This window comes from Chiloscyllium punctatum, chromosome 44, assembly GCF_047496795.1.
Source record: "Chiloscyllium punctatum isolate Juve2018m chromosome 44, sChiPun1.3, whole genome shotgun sequence".
NCBI classification, from domain to species: domain Eukaryota; kingdom Metazoa; phylum Chordata; class Chondrichthyes; order Orectolobiformes; family Hemiscylliidae; genus Chiloscyllium; species Chiloscyllium punctatum.
This window is the reverse complement of record NC_092782.1, coordinates 38,550,748-38,578,293: the sequence shown is the minus strand read 5'-3', so window position 1 is coordinate 38,578,293 and position 27,546 is coordinate 38,550,748. Positions and strand designations below refer to the sequence as shown.

General features: G+C 39.0%; 1 protein-coding gene across 2 annotated transcripts in view; it reads left to right on the top strand.

Annotated features, from left to right (window-relative positions):
• The window catches only part of LOC140466890 (F-box and leucine-rich repeat protein 13-like), a 110,594-nt gene that overhangs the window by 21,397 nt on the left and 61,651 nt on the right, over positions 1–27,546 (top strand). For both annotated transcript variants that reach the window (XM_072562667.1, XM_072562666.1), the window contains exons 3-6: positions 7,095–7,215; positions 7,328–7,490; positions 10,713–10,832; positions 25,031–25,157. In XM_072562667.1, coding sequence (XP_072418768.1) covers positions 7,095–7,215; positions 7,328–7,490; positions 10,713–10,832; positions 25,031–25,157 — 531 coding nt within the window. The remainder of the gene's footprint in view (positions 1–7,094; positions 7,216–7,327; positions 7,491–10,712; positions 10,833–25,030; positions 25,158–27,546) is intronic.

Here is a 27,546-nt window from a genome sequence, read left to right as displayed (position 1 = left end):
ACTATCACTAGAGAAAAAGTGCTAGAGAAATTAATGGGGCTAAAGATAGATAATTTTCTTTGACCTAATGTGATGTATCCAAGAATATTTTAAAAGGTAGCTGCAAAGATATTGGATATACTGGTGCTTATTTTCCAAAAATCCTTACAGATGTGAAAACTATCAATGAAACACTTATTTAACAAGGGAATGCAAAAGAAAAAAAAAGGTAATTATTGGCTGGTTAGCTTAACATCTGTTATTGGAAAAATGTTAAAGTGTCTAGTATAAAGGATGTAATAGCAGATAATTTAGAAATACATAATATGATCAAGCAGAATTAGCATGTCTTCAAGAAGGAGAATCATGCCTGACAAATTTACAAATTTGCAGAATAGCTAAAAAGGAAGCATTGACTGTAATATATTTGGGTTTTCAGAAGGTGATTGAAAAGGTGCCACACATTAGACTGCGTAATAAGAGCCTATTATTTTAGCATGGATAGAGGGTTGGCTAATTAGCAGAAAATTGGGGTAAGGGGGACATTTTCAGGATGGCTCCCTGTAACTAACAGAGTGTCAAATGCATCAGAGCTGGGGCAACAATTATTTACAATATATATTAATGATTTGGGTGAGGAAAATGAGTGCACTATGGCTAAGTCTGCAGATGACACAAAATAAGTGGTAATGCAAGTGGTGAGGATGGCACAGTCTGCAGAGGCATATAGATAGTTTAAGCGAGTGATCAAAATCTTGGCTGTTGGAATATAATGTGGGGAAATATGAGATTATGCACTTTGATAGGAAGAATAGAGAAACTGAATATTATTTAAATGGTGAAAAACGACAGGAAGCTACAGCACATATGGATTTGGGAATCCTCATGCATTAATCACAAAAAACTTCTAAGTTCAGCAGGTAATAGGAAAACATATAGAATGTTGGCTTTTATTTCAAAAGGAATGGAATGTAAAAGAAGGGAGGTAGATCTTGTCAGAACTATACAAGGCACGAGTGAGACCACAGCTGGAATACCATGAATATTTTTGGGCCTCTCAATAATGAAAGAAATACTGGCATTGGAGGTAATCCACAGAAGGTTCACTCGACTGATTCCACGTGTGAAGCGACTGTTTATGAGGAGAGGTTGAGTAAGTTGGGCTTGTACTTGAGTACAGAAGAATGAAACGTGACCTTGTTGAAAAACATAAGATTCTGGGAGGACTTGACAGGATAGATATGGAAAAATTGTTTCCTCTTGTGGAAGAGTTTAGGACCATAGGGCATAATCTCAGAGTAAGGGTTTGCACATTTAAGGCAGAGATGAGAAACTTGTCTTCTCAGAGGGTACTTAATCTGTGGATTTGTTTACCACAGAGGACTGCAGAGGTTGGGTCATTAAGTATTTTCAAGGCTGAGATAGATGGATAGATTTTTTTAAATCAGCAAGGTTGCCACATATTATAGGGTTAGAAACATAAAAATTCTGAGCAGGAATAGACAATTCAACCCCTCTACTCTATTCTGCCATTTATGATGATCATGGCTGATCTCTTCACGGCCTTAACTTCACTTCCCACTGCTCTTCATAAACCTTTAACCCATTACTATTTAAAAATCTGACTAATCTCCTCCTTAAATTAATTCAGTGTCCTGGCATCCACCACACTCTGGTGTAATAAATTCTAAATATTCATATTCATGACCCTTTCAGAGAACTAATTCCTCTTTCTGTTTTAAATCTTCTGCCCTTTAGCAGCATTCCCTCTAAATTTCTTACTGGCTATATGGGTCTCCAAGCCCATGCGCAACAGCAACCTTTGGAACCAGAGATCAATACTGTGACTGGCGTGTTAACATTGATCACTGTGTATGGAACATTGGAGAGGCTGCGCACATGCACAGCTTACAGGGAACATTGCCCTTTGCGTAAAACTATGTCCTTTCATTCTAGACTACCCCACAAGGGGAAACGCCCATTCTACATTTACTTTGTGAATTCTCTTCAGCATCTTATATACCTCAATTAATTTGCTTTCATTCTTTTAAACTCTAGTGCATTTAGACATAAACTGCTCTATCCTTCTTCATAAGACAAACCTTTAATCTCAAAAATTAATCATTTGTACCTTCTCTGAACTGTTTCCCAAGTAATTGCATCTTTCCTCAAGTAAATTATGCAGTACTCCAGATGTGATCTCACCAATGCCTTATACAGATGCAATAACAATTCACTACTTTTATACTTGATTCCTTTAGCAATAAATGCCAAAATTCCATTTGACCTCCTTATTACCTTCTGCATCTGCATTGTAGCCTTCTGCCAGTCGTGCACAAAGATGACCAGGTTTCTCTGCACCTAAGCATTTTGAAATGTCTCTCACTTCAGATAATACATTGCCATTTTATTCAAAAATGGATCACCTCCCACTTATTGTGTCAAATTCCATTGTTCACCTGAACAATTCTTATCCATTTTCTAATTTCTTCTTTCTACATTGCAGCTTACTTTCCCACCTATTTTGATGTTATCTGTAAATTTGGCTATAGTAACATTCTATTCCTGCAATCAAATCATTAATATAGGTTGTAAATAGTTGGTGGTTGAAGACCGAACTCTGTGAGATTCTACTGGTTACAGCTTGCCATGTACCTCAACTCTATATTTCCTGTTGATTAGTCAATCCTTTATTGAAGCTAATATATTACCCCAAACACGATGTGATTCTTACCTTATACGTTAATCTTTTGTGTGGCACCTTATCAAATGCCTTTTGAAAGTCCAGACATCCTACCCTGCAGTGCCCCTTCATCAACTTTGATTGTTACATCTTTGAGGAATTCTAGCAAATCAGTCAAACGTGATTTATCCATAATAAAATCACTTAATCTTGATAGATTGCATTTTGACTTTCCAAATGTCCCATTAATGCTTTCTTCATAATGGATACCGACAATTTCCCACTGACTGACTGACGTAAAACTAACTATTCTATAGTTTCCTACTTCCTGCCTCCCTCCATTTTTGAATAAGTGTTTTGCATTTGCATTTTTTCAATCCACTGGAACTTTCCAGAATTCAGGCAATTTTGGAATTTTATAAACAATGTATTCATCTGCTGCCACTTCCTTTAAGAGCCTAAGTTGTAGAACATCAGGTCCTAGGGACTTGTTGCCTTTCATCTGATTAGATTACTAAGTACTTTTTCACCCTAGGAATGGTGATTGTTTTGAGATCTTCCTTTTCCATAAGCTCTGCATCAGTTGTTACTAATGGGATGGTTTCAGTGTTCTCCACAGTGAAAACTGAGGCAAAATATTAATTTCTCTGCCATTTCTGTGTTCCCTACAATTAATTCTCCAGTCTCATTCGCTAAGAGGCCAACATTCACTTGTGCTACTTGTTTGCTTTTTATATACTTGTAGAAGCTTTTGCTGTGTTTTTATATTTTGCGCTAATTTTCTTTTAGAAATTATCTTGGCTTTTTTTTAAGTAATGCTTTATTGGAGTTAAAAGATTCCCAATCCTCTACTCTGCCACTGATCTTTGTAATATGGTATGCATTAGCTTTTGCCTTTATGTTATCTTTAACTTTTTGCTATTTCCCCTCTTACAATCTTTCTTGCTCTTTGGAATATATTTTAGTTGGGGGAATTGAATATTTACTGACATATCTGCCCCTGTTCATCCATGGTTCAGTTTTTAGTCTTTCTGTCCAGTCCACGTGTCCTCATGCTTTTGTTTAACATAAGAAAATTAGTGTGGGACTTAAGTTTTTTATCCTCAAATTGAATTTGAAATTCTATGATGCTGTGATTACTATTCTCTCGAGGATCTTTTACTTTGAGATCACTAATCAATCCCATCACATTACGTAATACTAACTCTAAAATAGTCTGGATATGACAGGAACGTAGAGTTGAAGAATATCAGATCATCTAATTGAATGGTGGAGCAGACCTGATAGGCTTAATGGCCTGCTTCTGCTACTACGTTTTATGTTCCCCATATAAAAGTGCTGAGAAAATGAATAGCCACCACTTGGTTTGGCTTAATCTTAAATAAAGACATTAAGTTTGATCCGTCAGATATTAACATTTGGAAAGGATAGTTGATCTGTGCCCCAGGCCTCTCCTACCTGCCACTTCATAAAATGCCCCAGATTCCTCAACTCGATTTTATCAGATATCACCACTTTCCAGCCCCACTCTCTTCAGTTCCAATTATTTGCACCAATGTCCCTCTACATTATAAGGCTACATGTTCATGCAGACACTCTGATGTTGTGTCCATAACTTCTATTTCTGGAAATCACTGCAGAGTTCAGATGTCGAAGCCCACTCAGCCAACAAGAAAATTAGGATTAGGATTAGGTTTTCATTGTTACATGTACTCAAGTACAGGAGCATATACAAAGTTGCCATTCTCTGTCACAACCTTAGGTACAAAATCCTAAATTTACAAAAAATTCTTGGATACAAAACCCAAAATTAAGAGAATGTTGATCTGTACACCAGCAAAATTCAGACCACCAAGGAACAATAAAATCACACTCTGAAATTTGAGCTCTCTTGAGAAGAAAATCATGTCAACATCTGCTTTTGATTGTGAAGGTCCATCCACTGCACATATGAAGAATGACTTAACTAAAAACTCCCAAACGGCAGCAGCGAAGTGGTGTAATAGGGCATGTGTCTTCACAAGAGTTGTTTTGCATGCCCTGGTTTCAAATAAAATGCCTGTGGTTCAATCGTTATTCCTTTTGATCACACCAGTTGTCATGTCTTAGCTGGGAAGAGTACACCAATATGTGTGCCCCACTGTTCCACTAACCATCATAAAATGTATAAAATCCCAAAAGAAACCACCAAAAATGAAAATTTATATGACTGCTACACAGCACGAAAGCAATTACACCAGGTTTTGCCAGTAACTGTAAAATATCTCTATTTATTGAAGCATTTTTAATTTGTAGTAAAAGTATGAAAAGATTTTAATGTAGTGCAATGTAATTTGAATAATACCCCTTCAAATCCTCAAAAAAATACACACTCAGTCATGTTTAAGTCAATCAAAAAGGGGTATGGCACGCCTGCCTTTATTGGCCAGGGAATCGAGTACCATAGTCAGGATGTCATATTGCAGATTTATGAGTTTGATTAAGCCACACTTAGAGTGCTGCGATCAATTCTAGTTGCCACATTACAGGATGTGGAGGCTTTGGAGAGGGTGCAGAAGAGCTTTACCAGGATGCTGCTTGGATTAGAGGTTGTGAGCTATAAGGAGATGCTAGAAAAACTCAGGTTGCTTTCTCTGGAGTGGTGGAGGCTGAGGGGAGACTTGATCGAAGTCTATAAAATTATGAGGTACGCGCATAGGGTTAACAGTCAGAATCTTTTTCCCAGAGTTGTAATGTTTAATACTAGGGGTCACGCAGGTGAGAGGTGGAAAGTTTTTTACGGAAAGAGTGGTTGGAGTCTGGAACACACTGCCGAGGCTGATGGAGGAGGCAGATACAATATGAGCGTTTACGGACTTTTAGATAAGCGCATGAAAATAGACCAAGGGTGGACAGAAGGGATTAGTTTAATTTGGCGTCATGTTCGGTACAAAATTATAGGCTAAAGGACGGGTTCCTGTGCTGAACTGTTCTATGTTCTAAAAGATAAACAGTATAACTATGTTTTCTGATTCAAAAAAAGAGTATAGACATGTGACAATCATTCTTTGATTTAGTGCTTGATCAAGTGAACCTAAGCCTTTACTTGTTTTAGAATTCTTTCCCTTTTCTTCACTTTTCTGTCATTTTCCTGCATGGAAGAGAGAGTGTGTGAGAGAGAGAAAGATGGATGCTTTCTGTCTTGTAGACTCTGGAATTTTCTCTGCAGCCACTTGCCCGTATAACTTTTCAACACTCTGCAGCTCAAACAATCAGTCTGTTATCATGCAGAATTTCCTTCATAAAGCAACACTGTATCACACTGCGAAACAAAAAACTTGCCTGGTATTTCAGTTCCAACTTCCATTTCCATAGTCCCAAAAAAGGAGAATAAGTGATCTTTTACACTTGGTTAAGTCAGCCACAAATAAGTGAATTATATCTTAAATCTCCATAAATAGTGAAGTTCTGTATAAGTGAACATCCAGTTATAATAAGATAAAGATCAAAATAATCATAAGCTAACCTTCTCTTCATTATCACTATGGCTATCCCAATGTAGTTAAATGTGCCTTTCCCTCATCTCGTCTAGTGATATCAAAGTGCAACTTGAACAGTAGTGTAACATATGGTTAGTCAGTTACATTGTACAGAAAGGTCTTGTCCAATTTGGATCTTCTTTTGTTTCAGTTTTTGGCACCTGCATATCATCTTTTATATTCTAAAGAATAGCTGGAGGTCTAGTATGAACAGCTACATCAAGCAGCAACTATAGCCATTGTACTCAAGTGGGTCATGGGCCTGAGCCCCTATTGTTTTGCTGGCTAGTTAGTCTGACAATAACTACAAAGTTATCAGACTCCAGAAAGATGCAAAATGTAACACAGTTACCATTGGTCTGGAACTCATTACACCCGATATTGTCTGTTTTCTTCTGATTTGTTGCTAGAGCTAAGAGTCTGCAATTCTGTGAGGGTAGAGGCATGGACAAATTCCTAACTCTTAATTGTAAATAGGAATTATATGCCCAATCCAATATTACTCCATGCCAGAACGTATAGCTGTCTGCTGGATTGAAATTTCTGCTGTGGCTCACCAAGGTACTGTTTCAAATCTTAGGTGAGCTACTGAAAGAAAATAACTGAGCATAGAAACAGGGTAATTCAAAGAATACTGTGTTGCACACTCAAAGTAGAACTGCTCATCTTTATGGAAGTGGACCAGATTGCTTAGTTTTTCCACAAAAAAAAATGAAGATTGTTTAAGCAGTAGGTGCTAAATTAAAAAAAAACAATATTTTGAGAGTAAGGGTTAACATCTAGAAAAGGAATTTAGAAATTAGATTTTCCAAATGCTAAATGTTTTATGCCACTTGAGAAAATCAATATTCTTTTCTCCTTAATTTATAAACTCAAACTGATAGTGCTGACTAACTTATTATGTTTTCTTAAAGGCCATGGTTTCTTACTATTACAACCTGACTACAATTTCACTCCTTGCCTCTCCTCACATATCTGATGCAGCTATTAAAGCTCTTGTCCAGGGGAAGAGGATTACTAAAGTTAAAATTGAAGGTTTGAGAAATTTTACAATTTCTTACATGCATTAAAATCTAGTACAAATTGTTTCTTTAACTATCAGAAAAGCAGTATCTTGGAATTTATGTCCACTGTTCTGCCACAATAGGTAATCAACATATTAGTGATGCATCTTTCAAAATGATCAGCAAAAATTGCCCAAACTTGAATCACATCTATGTGTCCGACTGCCCAAGGATTACAGATAATAGCTTGAAATCCTTGGCAACACTGAAACATGTCACTGTGTTGAATATTTCAGACTGTATAAGGTAATAATCTTTTAAAATATTGATACTCTTTGTGCCTAATCAATAGCATACTAAATCCTGTCTTTCTATTGATAAAAATTATGTTTTAATCTTTGCCTTTATATCTAAGTTAGAAATATATAGTTTGTGCTAAAGAAAACTCATATGGCTCTCCTTTCTGATTCTCCCTAACCAGTGTCCTCTGTGTTAGTTTGAAACCTCTCAAACAGTGCCATTTAAACTGTCAGTAAAAACTTGCATCCTCATGGTATCTTATTCTCTAAGAGAATCTCAGTTCCCCATGAATATGAACCTTTTCATCCTGTTCCACTTTTCACAGCCACACATTCCATTCATTATCTTCTTAATGCAATAAGATTAGAGAACAGAGATATAAACAGCAACAAAATGACAAACAACCTGAAAATTTCAGGATCCAAATGGAAGAAAATATGAAAAGGAAAGAATTATTAAATGTGTATATACTAATGTATGTGTTATAAGTAATAATGTTTATGAGTAGTCTGCATGAACTATTATGTGGTGGCATTAGCAGAGACTGGGACACCCAAAGCCAAGAATAGGTTCTTAATATTCCTGGCTGTCAAATATTTTCAAGAAAATATTTACAAAAGGAAAAGGAATAGATGTGGCAATGTTAATTAAGGGTGTTGTTTAAATTCTAAATTGTGTTATGATCTCAATTGACAGTAGTGAAGGACAGGTCAGAACCAAGAGTGAAACCTTGCTTGAAAGAGCATAAATTTTATTTTTGCTTTGGAGATGCCGGTGTTGGACCAGGGTGGACAAAGTTAAAAATCACACAACACCAGGTTGTAGTCCAACAGGTTTAATTAAAAGCACTAGCTTTTGGACCACTGCTCCTTCATCAGGTGGTTGTGGAATACACAATTGTAAGACACAGAATTTATAGCAAAGGTTTGCCATAAATTCTGTGTCTTACAATTGTGTACTCCACAATCACCTGATGAAGGAGCAGCGCTCCAAAAGCTAGTGCTTCCAATTAAACCTGTTGGACTATAACCTGGTGTTGTGTAGTTTTTAACTTTTTATTTTTGCAGTTTAGGCATTCTGGTGGTCAGTCACTGAATATATTCACACAAAGTTTCCAATTTACTGTTCACAAAAGAACATAAGTTTATTACACGAAAGAAGAAAAATTCAATGCTAAAAGACAATTTGGATTCATCTTATCATAAACAGCAAGAATAATGTTTACCCAACAATATATTTTGCAGACACTCAACCTAAGTGACATATCACTCGTACCCTTCACTCTAATATGTCTTAATCAACTGATGAGGTATAAAGTGGTGTCCTTTCAGTGAAATTTTATACATTCACAAGATCTGATCCTCTTCGCACACCTACAAATTCATTGACTTTTTTCACTGAACTCTAAGGAAAATCTCAAAGCCTTTTCCAGCTACTTTGACTACTATTAGGCTCCTAAGCAGTGTATCTGTTTGAACTGAAGCTGCTTCTGCCCTCTGGTCTGTTATAGGTCACCCAATTTAAATATTGTCGGTAGACTCATAACTATGTTATTAGGATGTACTTTATGTACCTGCTTGCCTCCAGATGCTGGTAAACATAGCCTACATGTTTGGGCTGAAGGACTAGAGAATACTATGCTGTGTGCTGTCATAATGGTCTTAAATGTGTCTCTAATAAGCACATTTTGAAGGAATACATAAATAACTCTCTTTTTAAAAAAAAATCAAATTCCCTGAGACTGAGAGCGTATACTTGCCCTGGAGCTCCATGATAGATTCTACGCTGAACATGTAGAAGGTTCCCTCTCAACATATCAAAGTTCAAAAGTGCAAATCCCCCGAAAGACCATGACTATAGAACCTATTAAAGAAAAGGTTCTATCCTGTGTTACCCAGCTCAAATTTATCTTCTCTGTAGTTTTTTGTTGGGGCCAAACAGACTATCTGCACCAACATTGCAATTGAATTCTGTGATATAAATCTTAGTTCAGGTGTATTTGTGTTGTAGCCTAGTCTTTAATAGTCTTTTGCTCTCCTATCAATATCCTGACTGTTATATTTAAGATAACCATTTTGTGTGGGATTTTACTGCAATCAATATTTACTGGTCTAACATTTATCTCCAGAGTGAAAAATTGCGATTCTATTACCCAGGCTAAAGATGAGTAAAGGGAGAATGGGTATTGCTGGATGGCAAACATAGGAGAGGGAGAATAGGAATGCCAGAGGTAAGGGATAGGGTTGTCTTTTCAAGTAGCCATCCCTCAGCCTGATGCTGAGTCCTTAATCAGGCAGAGTGACCGCCAGGAAGCTACTAACAAATTCAACACGGCTTGCTTGGTAGTCTTTCAGATTTTCTTATCATGAGGAGACTGAAGCCAGGCCTTTCCCTTGATTAAATAGTCGTGACTGCCATGCTTTTTGCTTCAAGGGACATTATTAATTTCAACCTTATGTTTCAGGTTTGTGACGTCTCAGCATAGACAAGTTGTTGTATTTGGATAGGATAACACCAAAGTGGCAAGAAAGTTTGGTCCATGTTTTTGTCCTGTACATCATTAGCAGGTCAGGATTTTATTCTACTAGCATGCCCCAAATTGGGTGAGATGATTACAGAAAAGGTAGGTAAATGTGGTAGTGAGATCTTTTGCAAACTCTCAAGTCAACCAGAACTCATTGGTTACCTCTTCAGTGTCTACTGTTTACAAGTGTGAACATGAATTTGCAACATGGCTTCATGGCTCATTGCCTTTCCATTTACCCTTTTATAATGCCCAATGCTAGTTGAAAGATTGGTGAAAATCCCTGGGATTAGACAAAAGAAGGCATAAAAGTATTGTAATGGTGACAGTTTCATCTTAGTTCTCTAGTTTTCAATTTCATCAAACTCTTACCTACTGAAGGCCTCAATCTGAATCAATGCCTTTAAAATAAGAAAGCTGGGATAGTGGGCGGAGGTTCCATTCCAACCCTGATAAACCCAATTATAGTTGTAATGTTTAGCTGCAAATCTAGTTTATGGTTCTAAGAATACTGATTCAAGCAGTTCTAACTATTACAAGCAATGGAAGGCAATTTCTAACTGCTCATAATTTCAGGATTTTCAGATCTTAAGTTTCCTTAAGTTTTTTTTGCACTTAATTTGATGTGTGATATTTGATGAATACATACTCCTGTATAAATAGACGTACATACAGATAAATAATATAAATGTTTTGTGTTGTAGTATCACTGATGGAGGCATAAGATATTTTATGGATAGTCCCTCAGCTTCAAAGCTCAGAGAACTAAATCTAAGCAACTGCATTTATATTACTGATTTATCATTGCTGAAAATTGCACAGAGGTATGGAATTTTTTTGTCTATCAGTATGTCCAATTCAAAGTTTCCATGTACCTTTAGAACATTTATAATGCATTTGAATATATGTATGCTTTTCAAGAACTCTGCTTTTGCATGATAAATATAGAAATATTTAATAATGTCAGACTGATCAATTCACTACAACATTTTAGCAACTCTGTTAGATCTCAAAATATTGTCTTGTCATATCTAAAATAATATCATTCTATTTTTGTATTCTTGCCATTGTACCTGGTGTAATGCTGAGACTAAGTTTGCCTAGTTTAATTCTTATCTATACATTTACAGATAGTATTACCGCAACGGCCTCTGTCTTTGATCATTCATGATTACCTCTGGTGTGGCTCCTTTTTCTCATCGACATTATGCCCATCGTTATCATCATCATCCAAAATCATAGTTTCATCATCTAAATGTAGGCTGATGATGCTCAGCTGTATCCCTTCTCTACCTTATTTAGTCCCTCTCCTGTTCTTTAATTGTCTGGCAGATTGTTTAGCACCTTGTATTGAATGATCAGAATTTCCTCCAATTAAATACTGGGAAGGTAGAAAGCTTTGTCTTTGGACCCCCTCACAAAACCTGATCCTTGCTGCCAACACCATCCCTCTTTCTAGCAAATGTTTGAGGCTGCACCAGATTGTGTGCAACTTTGGTGTTACATGCAACTCTGCTGAGGCCTGCTCACTAATCTGAAAATGCACAGTTCCAGGCCTGTTTTGTCATCACATATAATTTCAATGATGCTTTGAGCGTGCTGAAAAGGGATTAAGGTGTTCAGGACCAGGGAGTGAGAATAGGTAGGGGAGGAAGTAGTAAGGACAACAATCATGCCCCTGTTCACAACAGCCCCTCTTTCCAATTCTTTATCTCCCCTATGAGCCTCTTTTGCTCTCCAGGCTACCCCCCCTCCCCATAACCCAAAGAAATCCTGCACATCGCAGAGTTAGTTTTTATAGTGGTTTAATTAGTTTCCCTAATCTGGCTCTGGCTTCATTCTGAAGCTTTCAATGCTCTGCACTCTTCCTTTCTTGTGTCTGAGTACTTTACCGTTTTCTTGTTCCTTGTCTGAGAAACAGTTCCACATTTTGAAAATTTCTTATAATATCAATGATTTACAATTGTACCTTATTAAACCTTGTTAGAGACAAATAAAAACTGCAGATGTTGAATCCAAAGTAGACAAGCAGATGGCTAGAAGAACACAGCTAGTCAGGCTGCATCACGAGTTAGAGAAGTCAATGTTTCAGGTATGACCCTTCTTCAGGAATGGAAGTGAGGCTAGGGGGAGCTGCAGATAAAGAGGGTGGGGGAGAAGGGTTATGGATGGGGGGGGGGCGGGGGGGAGAGGGGCAGAATGGTGAGGTAGTAAAGGGTGAATACAGGTGGTGGGTGCAGCCTGATTGGTTGATGGGAGAAATGAATCTGGTTAGTAGCTGGAAGGAAGGATCAGTGGGAGGAATGGAAGAGAGGAGACAGAGCTGGAAATGGAGTCGGAAGATGGGTGGCAAAGTTATTTGAAATTGGAGAGCTCAATGTTGTGTCCTCTGGGCTGTAGGCTGCCCAGGCAGAAGGTAAGATGTTGTTCCTCCAAATTGTGGTCTGATTCACTGGGGCAATGGAGGAGACCGTGGATGGACATGTCAGAGTGGGAGTGGGAAAGGGAATTGAAATGGCTGGTGATCAGGAAGTCAGGCTGGCTTTATGGCCCAGCTGAGATGCTTGGTGAAACGTTACCTTAGTTCACGTTTGGTCTCACTGATGCATAGAAGACCACATCAGGAGCAACCTGCAGTAAATTAGGTTGGAGGAGAGACAGGTGTATCTCTGTTTTACCAGGAAGGATTGTTTGGACCCCTGGATGGAGGTGAGGGAGGTGGTGTGCTGGCAGGTTTTGCATCTTTTATGGTTCATTCACAAGCCCAACTACCCCAACCAACCCATTGTCTCGCATGCTTCCGTCTGACCGCACTTATTTCTTCCTGCTTTGACTCCATTCTCTCCCCCTTAATCCAGGCACTTTCCATCTACATACAGGGCACTAACCATGCCTTCCACCTCTTCAAACTTCCAGCTCCCCGGCCCCCAGTCCTTCATCTTCACTATGGATGTGCAGTCCTTGCACACATCCATTACCCACAATGACAGCCTGCAAGCCCTCAGTTTCTTCCTCTCCAACAGACCCATCAGTTCCTCTCCACCAATACCCTCCTCCACCTTGCCAACTTAGTTGTCACCCTCAATAACCTTTCCTTCAACTCTGTCCACTTCCTCAAAATTCAGGGGTTGGCAATGGACGCTTGCATGGGCCCTAGCTATGCCTGCCTCTTTGTCAACTACATCGAACAGACACTTTTCAGCACATACACAGGTACTATTCCACAACTCTTCCACCATTATATCGATGACTGCATTGGTGCGGCATTCTGTAGCCAAGCTGAACTGTAGCAGTTCATCAGCTTCACCAACAACTTCTACCCTGCCATTAAATTCACTTGGTCTATCTCAGACACCTCTCTTCCCTTTCTTGACCTTTCCATTTCCATCTCACGCTAAAGTTTACAGACTGACATTTACTATAAACCCATAGACTCCCATAACCACCTGGACTACACCTTCTCCCATCCTGCAAAAAGTCCATCCCGTTCTCTCAATTCTTCTATCTCCATTGCATCTGCTCTGATGAGAAGACATTTAATTCCCAAGCATCCCAGATGTCCATCTATTTTAAACAACGTGCTTTTCCTCCCTCTGTTATCCAGACAACCCTCCACCTTACCTCCTACATTCCCCACTCCACTGCTCTAAACCACTCCCCCTCCAAACATAATAAAGACAGGGTCCCTCTTGAGCTCACTTTCCACTCCACTCATCTCCGCATTCAACGTATCATCCTCAAGTACTTCTGCCAACTCCAAACTAGACCCCTCCACCAAGAGCTTGTTCCACTCCCCATCACCCTCTGCTTTCTGCAAGGACCCTTCCCTATGTCACTCCTTGGTTCATGCCACTCTCCCCATCAACCCATCCAACACTTACCTTCCCCTGTAACCATAAAAGATATAAAACCTGCCAGCACACCACTTCCCTCACCTCCATCCAGCCCCCCAAACAATCCTTCCAGGTGAAACAGAGATTCACATGCCACCAAGACCCCACCACCAAGAACATCTTCCCCTCCCCATCCCCTTTTGCCTTCTGCAAGGACCATTTCCTTTGTCGCTCCTTGGTTCACACCACTCTCCACACCAAAGCCCAACCCTGCCCCCCCAACCTCCCTGAACCCCCAGTACATTTCCCTGCAACCATAAAAGAGGCAAAACCTCACCTCCATCCAGGGCTCTAAACAGTCTTTTTAGATGAAACAGAGCTTCACCTGTTTCTCCTCTAACCTAGTTTATTTCATCCAATGTTCCCGATATGGTCTTCTGTACATCAATGAGATCAAACATAAACTAAGGCGGCTGTAAGGGCCAGGCTGACTTCCCTGTCACTGCTCATTCCAATTCCCCTTCCCATTCCCTCTCTGGCATGTCCATCCTTGGCCTCTTCCATTACCTTGGATTGCAAATTGGAGGGACAACTTATCTTCCGCCTGGGCAACCTACAGCCCAGAGGACTCAACATGGGGTTCTCCAATTTCAAATAACCTTCCCACGTATCTCCTGATTCCCTTTCCAACCCTGTCTCCTCTCTTACATTCCTTCCACCAACCATCTTCCTTTCCGCTACCAACGGTGGCACGGTGGCACAGTGGTTAGCACTGCTGCCTCACAGCGCCGGAGACCCGGGTTCAATTCCCGCCTCAGGCGACTGACTGTGTGGAGTTTGCACGTTCTCCCCGTGTCTGTGTGGGTTTCCTCCGGATGCTCCGGGTTCCTCCCACAGTCCAAAAATGTGCAGGTTAGGTGAATTGGCCATGCTAAATTGCCCGTAGTGTTAGGTAAGGGGTAGATATAGATGTAGGGGTATGGGTGGGTTACGCTTCGGCGGGGCGGTGTGGACTTGTTGGGCCGAAGGGCCTGTTTCCACACTGTAAGTAATCTAATCTAATCTAATCTAATCTAATCAACCAGAGTAATTCCTCCCATCAATCAACCAGGCTGTACTCACAACCTGTATTCACCTATCACTACCTCACCATTATGCCCTTCCCCACCCATAACCCTCTCCCCTCTGTATCTGCAGCTTCCCCTACCCCGCCTCCATTCCTGAGGAAGGGTTATACCTGAAACGTTGACTTCCCCAACTCTTGATGCTACCTGGCTTGCTGTGTTCTTTCAACCTTCAGCTTGTCTTATTAAACCTTGATCTATTTCAACCCTGTATGATTTTGGTTGCTGTGTTTTTCTCCATGATCAGACTTTCTATGTGTTGATTTCTGACCCATATTCATTTGTGAACTGTAGCTATGATAACTCATACTCCGTACACTATACTAACATTTCTAGCCTGTTTTTTTCTTTGCTCTTCTTCTCGCTGTTTCACTCTATTATGGCCAGTCTCAGTGACGTTTGGCTTAGTTTCTAAGACAAAGGTGGAGGTTCTGTTCTCAACCTTCTACCCATAAATAGCTGTGATGATAGTCTATGCTAAAGCGATGATGGTGTCTAGCTTAATAGTGCAAGACTTAGATCTTTTTGTTCTGCTTGTATAATGCTTTCATTACACAAACTCCTTGCTTAGCTTTTCCATTTGCTTGAGGATAATTTGGTGAACTTATAGCATGATTCTGAATTTCTGTTCTGCTCTGTGGACTGAAGTTTTTCTTCTGCCTTCTCATTTTGCTATATGCCTGGTTTCAAAAAAATACTGCTTATTTTCTCTTGTAAGCCACGACCTCTGCATGATCAGTGGTATCTCTGAATTCTGATTGGCTTCTTAAAGATTGTTGTCATCTTCTCATTATGTCCTGGCCAGTTCCCTCAACACAATATCCAAATTGCAATATCCAAAAGGCCACTTCGGCATTTAGTACTTCCTCACATGATGCTGCATTCTCATCAATGTCCTGTCTTGCAACTACAATACTTGTAGTGATCCCCACGCATCTAATGATATACTGACATTGTCTTTTATTCATTTTTGTCTAAGACCAAAGCTATTCTTATACATTTTCCTTCCAGACCTCCTATTCCTGAATCTGATGTGATCTGCTGGAATGATCACCTGGAATGTTCTTGGGATGGCAAATTATCCTCCATGCCTTACCTGAGCTCTGGTGTTGCCCTTCATCTGTGACTGTGCCCATCTTACTGTGTCCTGCTTTGGGTCATCTTGTTTCTGGGTCCATTTTTCAGTTTTCTGCTGCACCCACAATGTCTCCTCTCAAAACCTTGTTAAGAGTTTCTGTTTCTTTCCAGTTCTCTCTATATAATTGTAATATTGCCTCTTAATTACATTTTATTGATGACTCATGACTCTACATTGATACACTTGCATCAAAATGTCTGAGAGTTGACTAGTCTCCACAAATATTTTTGTCCTAGCCTATGTTAAGAAGTTCTAATTCATCAATATAGTTTACTCATGGAGATTTTTTCCAGCTGGCATCTAAACCATCTCAACAAAATCTAAGTTTAATATGTATAACTATTTTCAAGAAGGCAGACTGTTAAGATCATTTTTTAATGTATAGAATAGCTTCCTCTTATGATTCTATGATTTGCTGAAAAGACTTCTACCAGTGGCTGTGAAAGTCACCATCACAGTTAGGCTTTATTTTTCCCCACTGGTTCCTTTCAAGCAATAATGGAGGACTTTTGCAGTGTTCTGTGCAGACATTATTTTACTGTCAAAAACCATACCCAATCAATGAAAACATGGGAACCAATGTAAATATGATGTTCTTCAGAATAAATACTATCAAGTGAACCATATGTAGTTATTTGTTATTCGCATTTAATAATATAAAACAGCAGGTTAAAACAGTCAAGCACAATAGTTTTATGGTTTAAACATTTGTTTAACTCCCATCCAGAATTTTCTGATTCTGAAGCAAATTCTATGGTTCTTGTGATGCTTTTGGCTTAAATTAATGCAAATAATAAATAATTAATCTGTGGTGATTTCAGTAATATTTAGGCTTAACGCTGCTTCTGGGTAGCAGACAGTTTACACAAGATTAAGCTGATATTTTTGCTTTTATAATTCTTTCATGGTGTTCAGGTATCACATTTATTACCCATGCTTAATTTCCCTTGAACTGAGTGGCTTGCTAGGCCATTTCAAAGGGCAGTTAAGAGTCAACCACATTGCTGTGGATCTGGAGTCATATTGTAGGCCAAATCTGTTCAGCAATGCTATTGGACACCTCTGAAGCAGGTGGGACTTGAACCCAGGCCTCCTGGCTCAGAAGCAGGGACACTACTACCACACCACAAAGGCCTGTACTTAACCTCTAAAGCACAATGCTTAAGCTGCTTCAGCTGTTGACCTTTCCTATACATGTGGTTGTCTAGGACTAAAGAAGTTGTTATATTCAATCATATGATGCTATTCCAGTCAGTGCATTGAGTAAAAGAGTTGGGATGTCATGTTGATGCTGTAACAGGACATTAGTTAGGCCACTTTTGGAATACTGCATTCAGTTATGGTCTCTCTGCTATAGGAAAGATGTCATTAAACTTGGAAGGGTTCAGAAAAGATTCAAAAGGATGTTGCCGGAGTTGGGGGTCTGAACTATAGGGAGATGCTGAATAGGCTGGGGATATTTTCCCTGAAGCATTGGAGGCTGAGTGGTTACCTTAGGTTCATAACATCTTGAGTGGTATGGATAGGGTGAATAGCTAATGTCTTTTTCCTGGGGTAGGGGAGTCAAAACTAGAGAGCTTGGTTTAAAACAAGAGGGGAAAGATTTAAAATGGACCTAAGGGGCAATTTTTTCACATAGAGGGTGGTGTGTATATAGAATGAGCTGCCAGAGGAAGTGGTAGAGGCTAGTACATTTAAAAGACATCTGGATTGATACATGAATAGGAAGGGTTTAGAGGGATATGGGCCAAGTGCTGGTAAATGGGACTAGATTGATTCAGGATATCTGGTCAGCATGGATTAGTTAGATCGAAGTGTCTATTTCTATGCTGTACATCTCTATCACTCTATGACTCAGTTGAATATCATAATGTTTGGCCTGAGTCATGCTATCCTCAATATAAAATCATGTCCAGTGTGACTTAGTAACAACAATAAAGATATTATTCTTTAAACGTTACTTCATTTATAGTATCTATTGGATGCTCATCAAATGCTTTATGATGTTAAAGGAATATAACTTTTTCAATTTAGTTATAGCCTTATAGCTCTCTTTCATTTTGTGTGCAATAAATAAATTACAAAAATACCCGAATTACTTGTTATGGACAAGGTCAAACCCCTTCAAAACATTTCAAGAAGGTAGCCCAGACCCTAGCTTTTCTAGTTGTTTTGAACAGGTGTGTAATGGATATTCCTGGTGTGATGCAGCTGGTCAAAACCCCTCAGTTTATTTACAGATTACTGAACGAAACACAAACAAAAGAGAAGATACAGAATAATATAACCTATATGAAAACCCAGATTATCCCAATTTAGTGACGTTTTTCCAAATTCCTGCAACAATCCCATAAATATCCCTTGGCAAAGAAGATAAAATCAAATACAGGGGTTAACAGGAAAGAAAGAGCTGGCAGAGAGATTCAACATGAACCACCTTTTTCCATGCAGCTGTTTCTTTTGGATCCTCAGCTAACAACTGACCAGCAGCTTTGAACAGCCAGACTGCTAAAAATCAAACCAAGCCAGGAAAAAGCTGAGCTGGCAGAACTGGCCATTCCACTTTCATTTTAAATGAGCACTTGAAAAAAAATTGAAAGCCTCTTGTCTGAGGCGGTATCTGTTAGCTATAATCAAATTGGCCCTAAAACCCATCTAAACCAGACACTCTGGAATCTCTGAGAAAAACCCAAGGACAACATAGCCTTGTTAAAGGAGCAGCATTATCACACCTCCTCCCTTAAAAAAGGACAATCATCAATATTCAAAGACGGCTTCATTTTAAAACCCCCTTAATCTTACACTGTTAGTAAATGACAACAGATATCTACATTACATTGACAATAACCATGCTGACATGCACATTAAATTCTACTGCAATCTGGTTTACTCCCACCACCAATCACCTCTGTTTCTCATCCAAGTCTCGACAATGCGTTGGTAATCACATTTTCTTGTTCTGCCACAAGCACAGTTTTCAGATTGAATGGCTGTAACAACAAACTCCATCTAAACAATCTGGAATTTTTGTTCTTCAGTATCTCCAAAAACTTCAGTGGGTTAATATGATCAGTGTTTATGATTGTCTCGGACACATTACTGGTAACATAATCGTTGAAATGTTGTAACACCAACACCAAGCTCAAAGTCTCCTTCTCAACTGTTGAATATTTCTGCTGATGAATGTTCAGTTTTCTGGAAAAACACCTGATAGGTCTTTCTATTTTCTCCTGTAAGAGCACAGTACCAACACCCACATCTGCTGCATCGATGGCCACCTTGAATGGCTTTGCGTAATTAGGGGTGGTTAACACTGGGGCAGTGGTAAACACAGCTTTCTGTCTGTCAAATGCCTTCTGAAAGTCTGCTGTCCACTGAAATGTCTTGCCTTTCTTTAGTAATACAGTGAGTGGAGCAGCCAGACTGCTAAAATTTGGCAAAAATTTCTGATAAAATTCACTCAATTCCAGGAATCTTTATATTGCTCTTTTTTTTGTCGATGGTATGGGAAACTCCCCAATTACCTTTGTTTCTGCATTCATTGGGGCCATTTGTCCATCTCCAATAACATGGCCCAGGAAGGTGACTTGGGCATTGGCAAATTCATTTTTAGCCAGGTTTACCACCAAGCTTACCTCCCGAAGTCAATTCTGATAAGTGTTGCAAATGTTCCTTCCATGTGTGACTAAAAATCACCCACAGATCATCAATATAAACTACACAAATGGGTAATCTGGAAATGACCTCATTGGTTAGTTTTTGAAATGCGGCTGGCACATTTTTTATTCCAAATAGCATGACTTTAAATTGATACAGTCTATTCAATGTTACGAAAGGTGAAACTGTCTTTGCTGTTTCGGACAAAGGTACCTGCAGTATTCTTTGAGAAAGTCCAACTTAGAAATATAAGTTGGTGAGTTCAATACAGTCTTCCAAATGCAGAATCAGATATGCATCAGTCTTTGTAACTGCATTGACTTTGCGATAGTCCACACGTAACCATTGGGTACCATCTGGTTTTGACACATTACTTCAGGTGAACTCCAGTCTCTGTAACTAACTTCAATTTGTCTGAGGCAGTATCTGTTTGCTATAATCAAATTGGCTGTAAAGCACATCTAAACCAGGCACTCTGGAACCTCTGAGAAACCCAAGGACAACATAACCTTGTTAAAGGAGCAGCATTATCACACTACCCCCCTTCCCCTTAAAGAAAACCCATCAATATTCAAAGATGGCTTCATTTTAAAACCCCCTTAATCTTACACTTTTCGTAAATGACAACAGATATATACATTACATTGACAATAATCATACAAACATGCATATTAAATTCTATTGCAATCTGGTTTACTCCCTCTGGTTTACTCCCACCATCAATCACCTCTGATTCTCATCCAAGTTTTGGAACATGCATTCAATCTCCTTTTGAACTTGTGCCAACTTTTGGGGGATATACCTATAAAGATGTTGCTTAATCAGAACAGCATCTCCGATAACTATATCATGCAAATTAGGTTAGTACTTCCCAGTTTATTTCCACATTTTTCCCCATGTGTTAGTAATAACTCTTTCAGGTCATACCAGTTTTTCTCTGGAAGGTAACTCAATAATTTATCCCAATTTTTGACAATTACCTCATTATCCAGTATAATTTGAGGAATGTCCAATTCAGAATCCTCTGAACTTTGTTCTTCACTCTGTGTTGTAACCAATAACACACTTTCCTTTTTGCTTTCCTTCCCTGTCAAGATACCATTTGAGCATATTCACATGACGCACTGAGATTTCTTTCTGTCTGGCATTGTTATAAAATAGTTCACCTAACTCAACCTCCTTTCAACTTGATAAGGTTCACTAAACCTTGCTTTTAAAGGTTCACCTATCATTGGAAGTAACACTAATACTTTATCCCAATACCAAAATTGCAAGTTTTTGATTTCTTGTCTGCTTCCTGGTACATTGCATGCTGTAATATGCTTAAACACTGTTGAGCCAACTTCCCTGCTCATTTAATCATCCCCTAAAATCTGACACAGTCTAAAAATGTGGTCTCTGAATTCTGATTACCAATTTCTCCTGAATCAATTTTAGCGGTCCTTTCATGATATGTCCAAACACTATATCAAATGAACTGAATTTGGTCAATTCATTTAGTGCTTCTCTGATCATAAAAAGTATAAACAGAATTCCTTTATCTGGATAGTCTTGACTATAAGCTCTCAACATGGCTTTTATGTCTGATGCCACCTTTCTAGCACTCCCTGTGATTCTGGTTGATGCACAGTAGATTTGAATTGTTCCTAAGCTATCCATTACTTCCTTGAATAATTTTGATGTAAAGTTTGACCCTTGATCTGATTAGATCTCTGTGGGTAGTCCATACCTAGTGAAAAATCTGAGTAACTCCTCTACAACCCTTTTAGCAGTGATATTGCACAATGGAATGGCCTCTGGAAATCTAGTGCGCACATCCATTATTGTTAACAAATACTGATTCCCACTTTTTGTTTTATGTAGGGGTCCTATGCAATTAGTTAAAACTCTTGTAAAAGTTTCCTCAAATGCAGGAATAGATATAAAAGGTGCACATTTTATTACTGCCTGTGGTTTTCCAATTACCTGACGTGTCTAGCAAAATTCAACTACATCCTTGTGCGGTCCAGGCCAGTAAAAATGTTTTTGTATTTTAGCTTGAGTTTTCTTACCCCTAAAGGACCCCCTACTTGTAGCTCATACCCCAATTGCAACACCTCCTTCCTATAACCCACTGGTAATATGACTTGATGAACTTCTGCCCATTTCTCATCTGCCTGAATATATGTGGTCTCCATTTCCTCATTAAGACATCATTTTTAAAATAGTAGCATACCTGATACATCTAGATACTTCTTCAATGTATATTTTTTATACGATTGGTTTAGTTTCTCATTTCTCTGCTATAACTCAGTTAATTTCGCTGAACTAAAGATTTGCCATCTTTCTGCTCCTGTTTTGTGTCAACCATTTGATCAAACAGGGTCTCTGCTAATTTCACCTCAACATCTTATCTATACTCTTTGATCTCTCCTGTTTCATCTGGTGACTTTGTGACCTCATTACCACACAGTCAGGAAAAATGCCAGGATATGTGTCCTGCACAGTTCAGTTGCCTGAGTTTCCACTGGCTTTTCAACCACAGTAAGCAGCACTCCTACCTATGAACCAGCTATATCGGTAGCAAGAACAAATTGTTTTCTTGAGCTGAGAGTTTGTCTAGTACTCCTACCATGACTTCTCCACTCTTTACTGGGCACTCTAACTCACTCTACATAGTTGGGCGCTTCTTGTCTCACTATAAATTCCCTTTACTAGCACATTTTCTGGCAATAGTCCCTCAGAAGTTCATATTGCCTCATCTTTCAACATCGAAGATTGTGAGGATACTGTGTCTCTTAATATTGTACCGTCTTTACCTGCTGCTCCTGGCCTATGCGAGTAAACTTTACCTTTGCAGGTATATGGCTTAAGAAGATCTGGCATTTCCTCCTTTACCAACCTCTGACCCGGTTGTACACTCTGGTGCAACTTTTTAGCATCCACTGTGATTTCTGTTACCACTCTAAAAAAAATTAATTGGGTTATCCTGTTTTCCTACACCGGGTTTCCCAGTGCTTTTCCTAATCTACTGTGATTTTACATGTCCTACTTTATTGCAGTGAAAACACCAGAGCTTTTTCACTTCTCTTTGCCCTTCAAGGGTTTCCTTTTTACCCTGTGGTGAGTTATTCTTATGATCTTCACCAAGATTTACCTTTCCCTATCCACGTGAGGATTTTTCTTTTCCCAACTTCTATCCCTCATTGAATTTGATTTTGGAAGCCAACCTTTGGTTTGTGGACCATCTCATAATCATCAGCCATTTCAGTTGCTAACCTTGCTGTTTTAATTCTCTGCTCTTCCACATGAGTTCTCATTACCTGAGGCAGTGAATTTTTGAACTCTTCCAAAATAATTGTCTCTCTAAGAGAATTATAAGTTTGCTCTATTTTTAATGCCTTTATTCACCTATCAAAATTACTTTGTTTGATCCTTTCAAACTCAATGTAGATTTGACCAAGGTCCATCTTGAAATTCCTGAAATGTTGTCTGTAGGCTTCTGGCACAAGCTCATATGCACTTAAAATGGCTTTCTTCACATCCTTATACGCTCTCAATACCTCCTCTGATAGTGATGCGAATACTTCACAAGCCCTACCTACAAGTTTTGTTTGGATCGACAAAACGCACATGGACATTGGTCACTGAATTTGTTTAGCCACCTTCTCAAATGAGATGAAAAAGACTTCTATGTCCTCCTCATCAAATTTAGACAATGTGTAAATATATTTAAACAGATTCTCACCAGGCCTTTGGCTACCATGGATTGCTCATCCTCATTGTCTTCCTCATTAAGTTACCTTCAGCCTTCATCTCCATCCTTTTAAGCTGACTTTCCTGTTGAAATGCCAATTTCAGAAGTTCAAATTCCTTCTCTTTCTTCCTTTCCTATCTTTTCTCTCTGCCTTGTTCTTCTGCTACAGTGATATGTTCTTTTTCTCTTTCCTCTGCTTTTAATCATGATTCAAACAGCTTAATTTCTTTGGCCGTTTCCTTTTGCCTCTAACCAAGCTGCTTCATTTTCAATTAAATTTTAGCTAACTCTAAACACTCTGATGGCATTTCTCACAAATTTTAATGCTGAGCTATTGCTGTAATTATCTCTTCTTTCCTCACGGAAGGAGGCAGCTCCAACTCCAGCTTGTCTGCTAATTTCAGCAGCTTGGCCTTATTCACCTTTTGTAAAACCCCCAAAGTCTCTTCTTTCACCCCCAGAAAACTCTTATTGACTGAAAGAAACACTACTATACCAAGCACTGATAACCTAACCAAATTCAACACCCAGAACGAAAGACACTAACACCTACCACTTACTACCTTTGAGTCCAGCAACCCTAATACCAATTTGGAATTTTGGAACAAATCCTGGATGAGCCCCCAATCTGTTATGGACTAGGCCAGAGCCCCTCAAAACATTTCAAGAAGGTAGCCCAGACCCTACCTTTTCCAGTTGTTTTGAGCAGGTATAAAGATATAAACAAAACAGAATTTAATTATAGAATACTGAATGAATCACAAACAAAAGAGAACAGAATACAGAACAACAACCTATCTGAAAACCCAGTAGATTATTCCAATTTAATGCTGTTCCAAATTTCTGCAACAATTCTCATAAACACCCCTTGGCAAAGAGAGCAAAATCAAACACTGGATCTTACAGGAGAGAGAGAGAGAGAAATGGCAGAGAGATTCAGCATGGAACACCTCCTTCCATGTAGCCATACTGCTAAAAACCGAACCAAACCAGAGAAAAACTGAGCTGAGGGAACTGGCCATTTGCCTTTCACTGTATAAGTGTTTTTTTTTTACTTGAAAGCCTTTTTCTTGAGGCAGTATCTGTTACTTATAATCAAATTGGCCCTAAAACCCTTCCAAACCAGACACCTGGAACCTCTGCATTTATGCCACCCCTGAAAAAACCCAAGGACAACATAACCTTGATAAAGGAGCAACATCATCAGATCCTATTCAAGCAATAATTTGCTGTATTATCTTCTGCAGGTCTTTTTAAATCACTACTTGGTCCCTTTTTTAACTTATAAATGGAAAATGGCATAATTTATTTAGTAAATTTTATTTTAGGTTGTAGTGAAATCTAAATATTTTTAACATTCCTGAAGTACAATTTTTTTTTCAATATGTTATCAAATACATGATACCACGAACAGCATAGTGTTGAAACTGTGTTAAATCAGTTTTCATTCTTATCATGAATTGAAGTGCAAAATTTCAGATGATGAACAGATATGTTATAATAACCAGCCTATAATCTATTGTAACTTTTTCAGGTGTCATAGTTTAACACATCTGAGATTGCGTTACTGTGAATGCTTAACTGACAGTGGGATTGAGTGGCTCGGAAACTTGCCTGTTCTGAACACCATTGATCTAACAGGAACCAACGTACAAGAGCAGGTTTAAAAATGTTTTCTGAAGTAATAGTAAATGTTATTTACCTAAAAATCTATATGCTGTCAACAGTAAATGCTATTTACCTAAAAATCCATATGATTGCTTTAGGACATGGAACATAAAGATCAGTAGGGAGAGACTTCATTGCCCTGGTCAGCCTCCAATGTGATACGAAATTTATTGGAGAGTATATCAAGAAAGATTTCCTGAGTGATAAAACAGAAATCTGTTATTTTCAATGAATGTTTAGCAGGATCACTGATAAATAATTTCTCCAAGATCAACTGTGGCATAATATAAAAATTGTATTCTGTTCAGCAACATCATCTGTTGCTTCCGCTATCTAATTCTTCCCATTACTCTCAACCCTCCCCAATTATACAATTTCCAAGAAAGTAACAACTGAAGTACCTCCTATTTCATCGAGCATAGAATCCACCCTGCTGCTGGGGAAATGGAAATTCTATAGATGACCAGATCTCTCAGAATTGGCAAGATCTTAAGTAACCACTTCTCTCCAATTTTTCAGCAAGTTTAATTACACTCTCACTGGCTTTATGGTGGTTGTCAAAAAGAGCCTGCATATATTTTCAATATATAGTTCAATAACTGATGACCTTATTCATCATATAAAATAACCAACAGTTCTTTCAGTTTCTAGCTAAAAGTAGATTTGAGCCTTCTAGCTTAATGAAAGCAGATAATCAGTCATAACCAGACAAATAGACAAAATGTTGGATGAATTGAAAAAAATATGTGAAAAACTCTCTCATTGCCTGCCATATTTCATTTTATTACATACTAATATTTCTTTAATTTTTTTAACAGCTTTAGCATGTAATAATCACTTTGAGTGACAAGCTGAGTTAATTTTAAGCATTTCATTGACTCATCACTTCTATAATTTTGTCTTCAGGATATTATATAAGATATATATTGCTCCCTATTAACATTTTGTTTAAATGTAAAACTGTAACTTAATTTGAACCACCAAAGCATATGAGCAATATGAGCAATAATTAAAATAACATTTTTTAAAAACTGCATGTTGAATTGTTTTACACTGTACTAACACAATAAACAAACACCTTTTTAATCAACCCCAAAATGGAGACTGTGAGCGTTGACATTTAGTGATGATAAAATTCTGTTTCTTCTGAAAACTTCAATGAATTGTCCAATGAAAGGGTGAAATTGAATCTTACCTGTGTCAAATTTTAAAAACTTAATTGCAACTGTAAGTTTTCTGGGCCTAGAAATTCAATAATTTGCCTGCTTCGTATGGCATAGCTATGAGTTTCACATGATGCTAACTGCTGTCTTAAAGTGTGGTGCTGAAAAAGCACAACAGGTCAGGCAGCATCTGAGGAGCAGGAAAGTCAACGTTTCGGGCATAAGCCCTTCGTCAGGAATGTGGGTGTGGTGCAAAGGGGGCTGAGAGATAAATGAGTCTGGGGGGAAAAGTAGCTTGGAAGGTGATAGGTGGATGAATGTTGGGGGGTGAAGGGTGGAGCAGAAGGGTGGAGCAGAAAAATGGGAAAGACGATGGACAAGTAGGATGGTTTAAGAGGACGGTGCTGAATTGGAGGGCAGGATCTGGGATAAGGTTGGGGGGGAGGGGAGATGAGGAAACTGGTGAAATCGAAATTGATGCCGTGTGGCTGGAGGGTCCCAAGGCAGAAGATGAGGCGTTCCTCCTCGGGCTTTGGATTTGGGCGTGGAGGAGGCCCGGACTTGCATGTCCTTGTCAGAATGGGAGAGGGAGTGGAGGGGCCGGCCATAGGGCAGTGGTGTTATTGGGTGTGAATGTCCCAGAGATGTTTCCTGAACTGTTGCATGAATTGGTGTGCTGTCTCCCCAATGTAGAGGAGACCACATCGGGAGCAACAGGCACAGTAGATGAGGTGTTTGGAAGTGCAGGAAAATCTCTGCCAAATGTGCAAGGATCCTTTGATCCCTATACCATTCCATCCAACGCCCCAAAAAATCCTTCAACATCCGGCAGAGATTTCCTGCACATCTAAACACCTCTTGAACTGTCCTACCTGTCTATCGTCCTTCACACCTATCCGCTTCACCCTATCACCGTCAGCCCCCACCATCTACCTATCGCCTTCCAAGCTAGCATCCACCCCACCAGCCCCAGCCCATTTATCTCTCAGCCTCCATGGCTGACCGACTCCCAATCATTGACTCTCCTGCTCCTCGGATGCTGCCTGATGCACTGTGCTTTTCCAGTGCCACGCTTTTTGACTCTGATCTCCAGCATCTGCAGTCCTCACTTTCTGCTAATTACTGTCAGCATGTTTTGAGTAGATAGATGCCATCGTCATCTTTTTCCGACTGTCTCTACAGGGCTTGTTTGCTCTAAAATGGCAAAAGGAAGTCACTT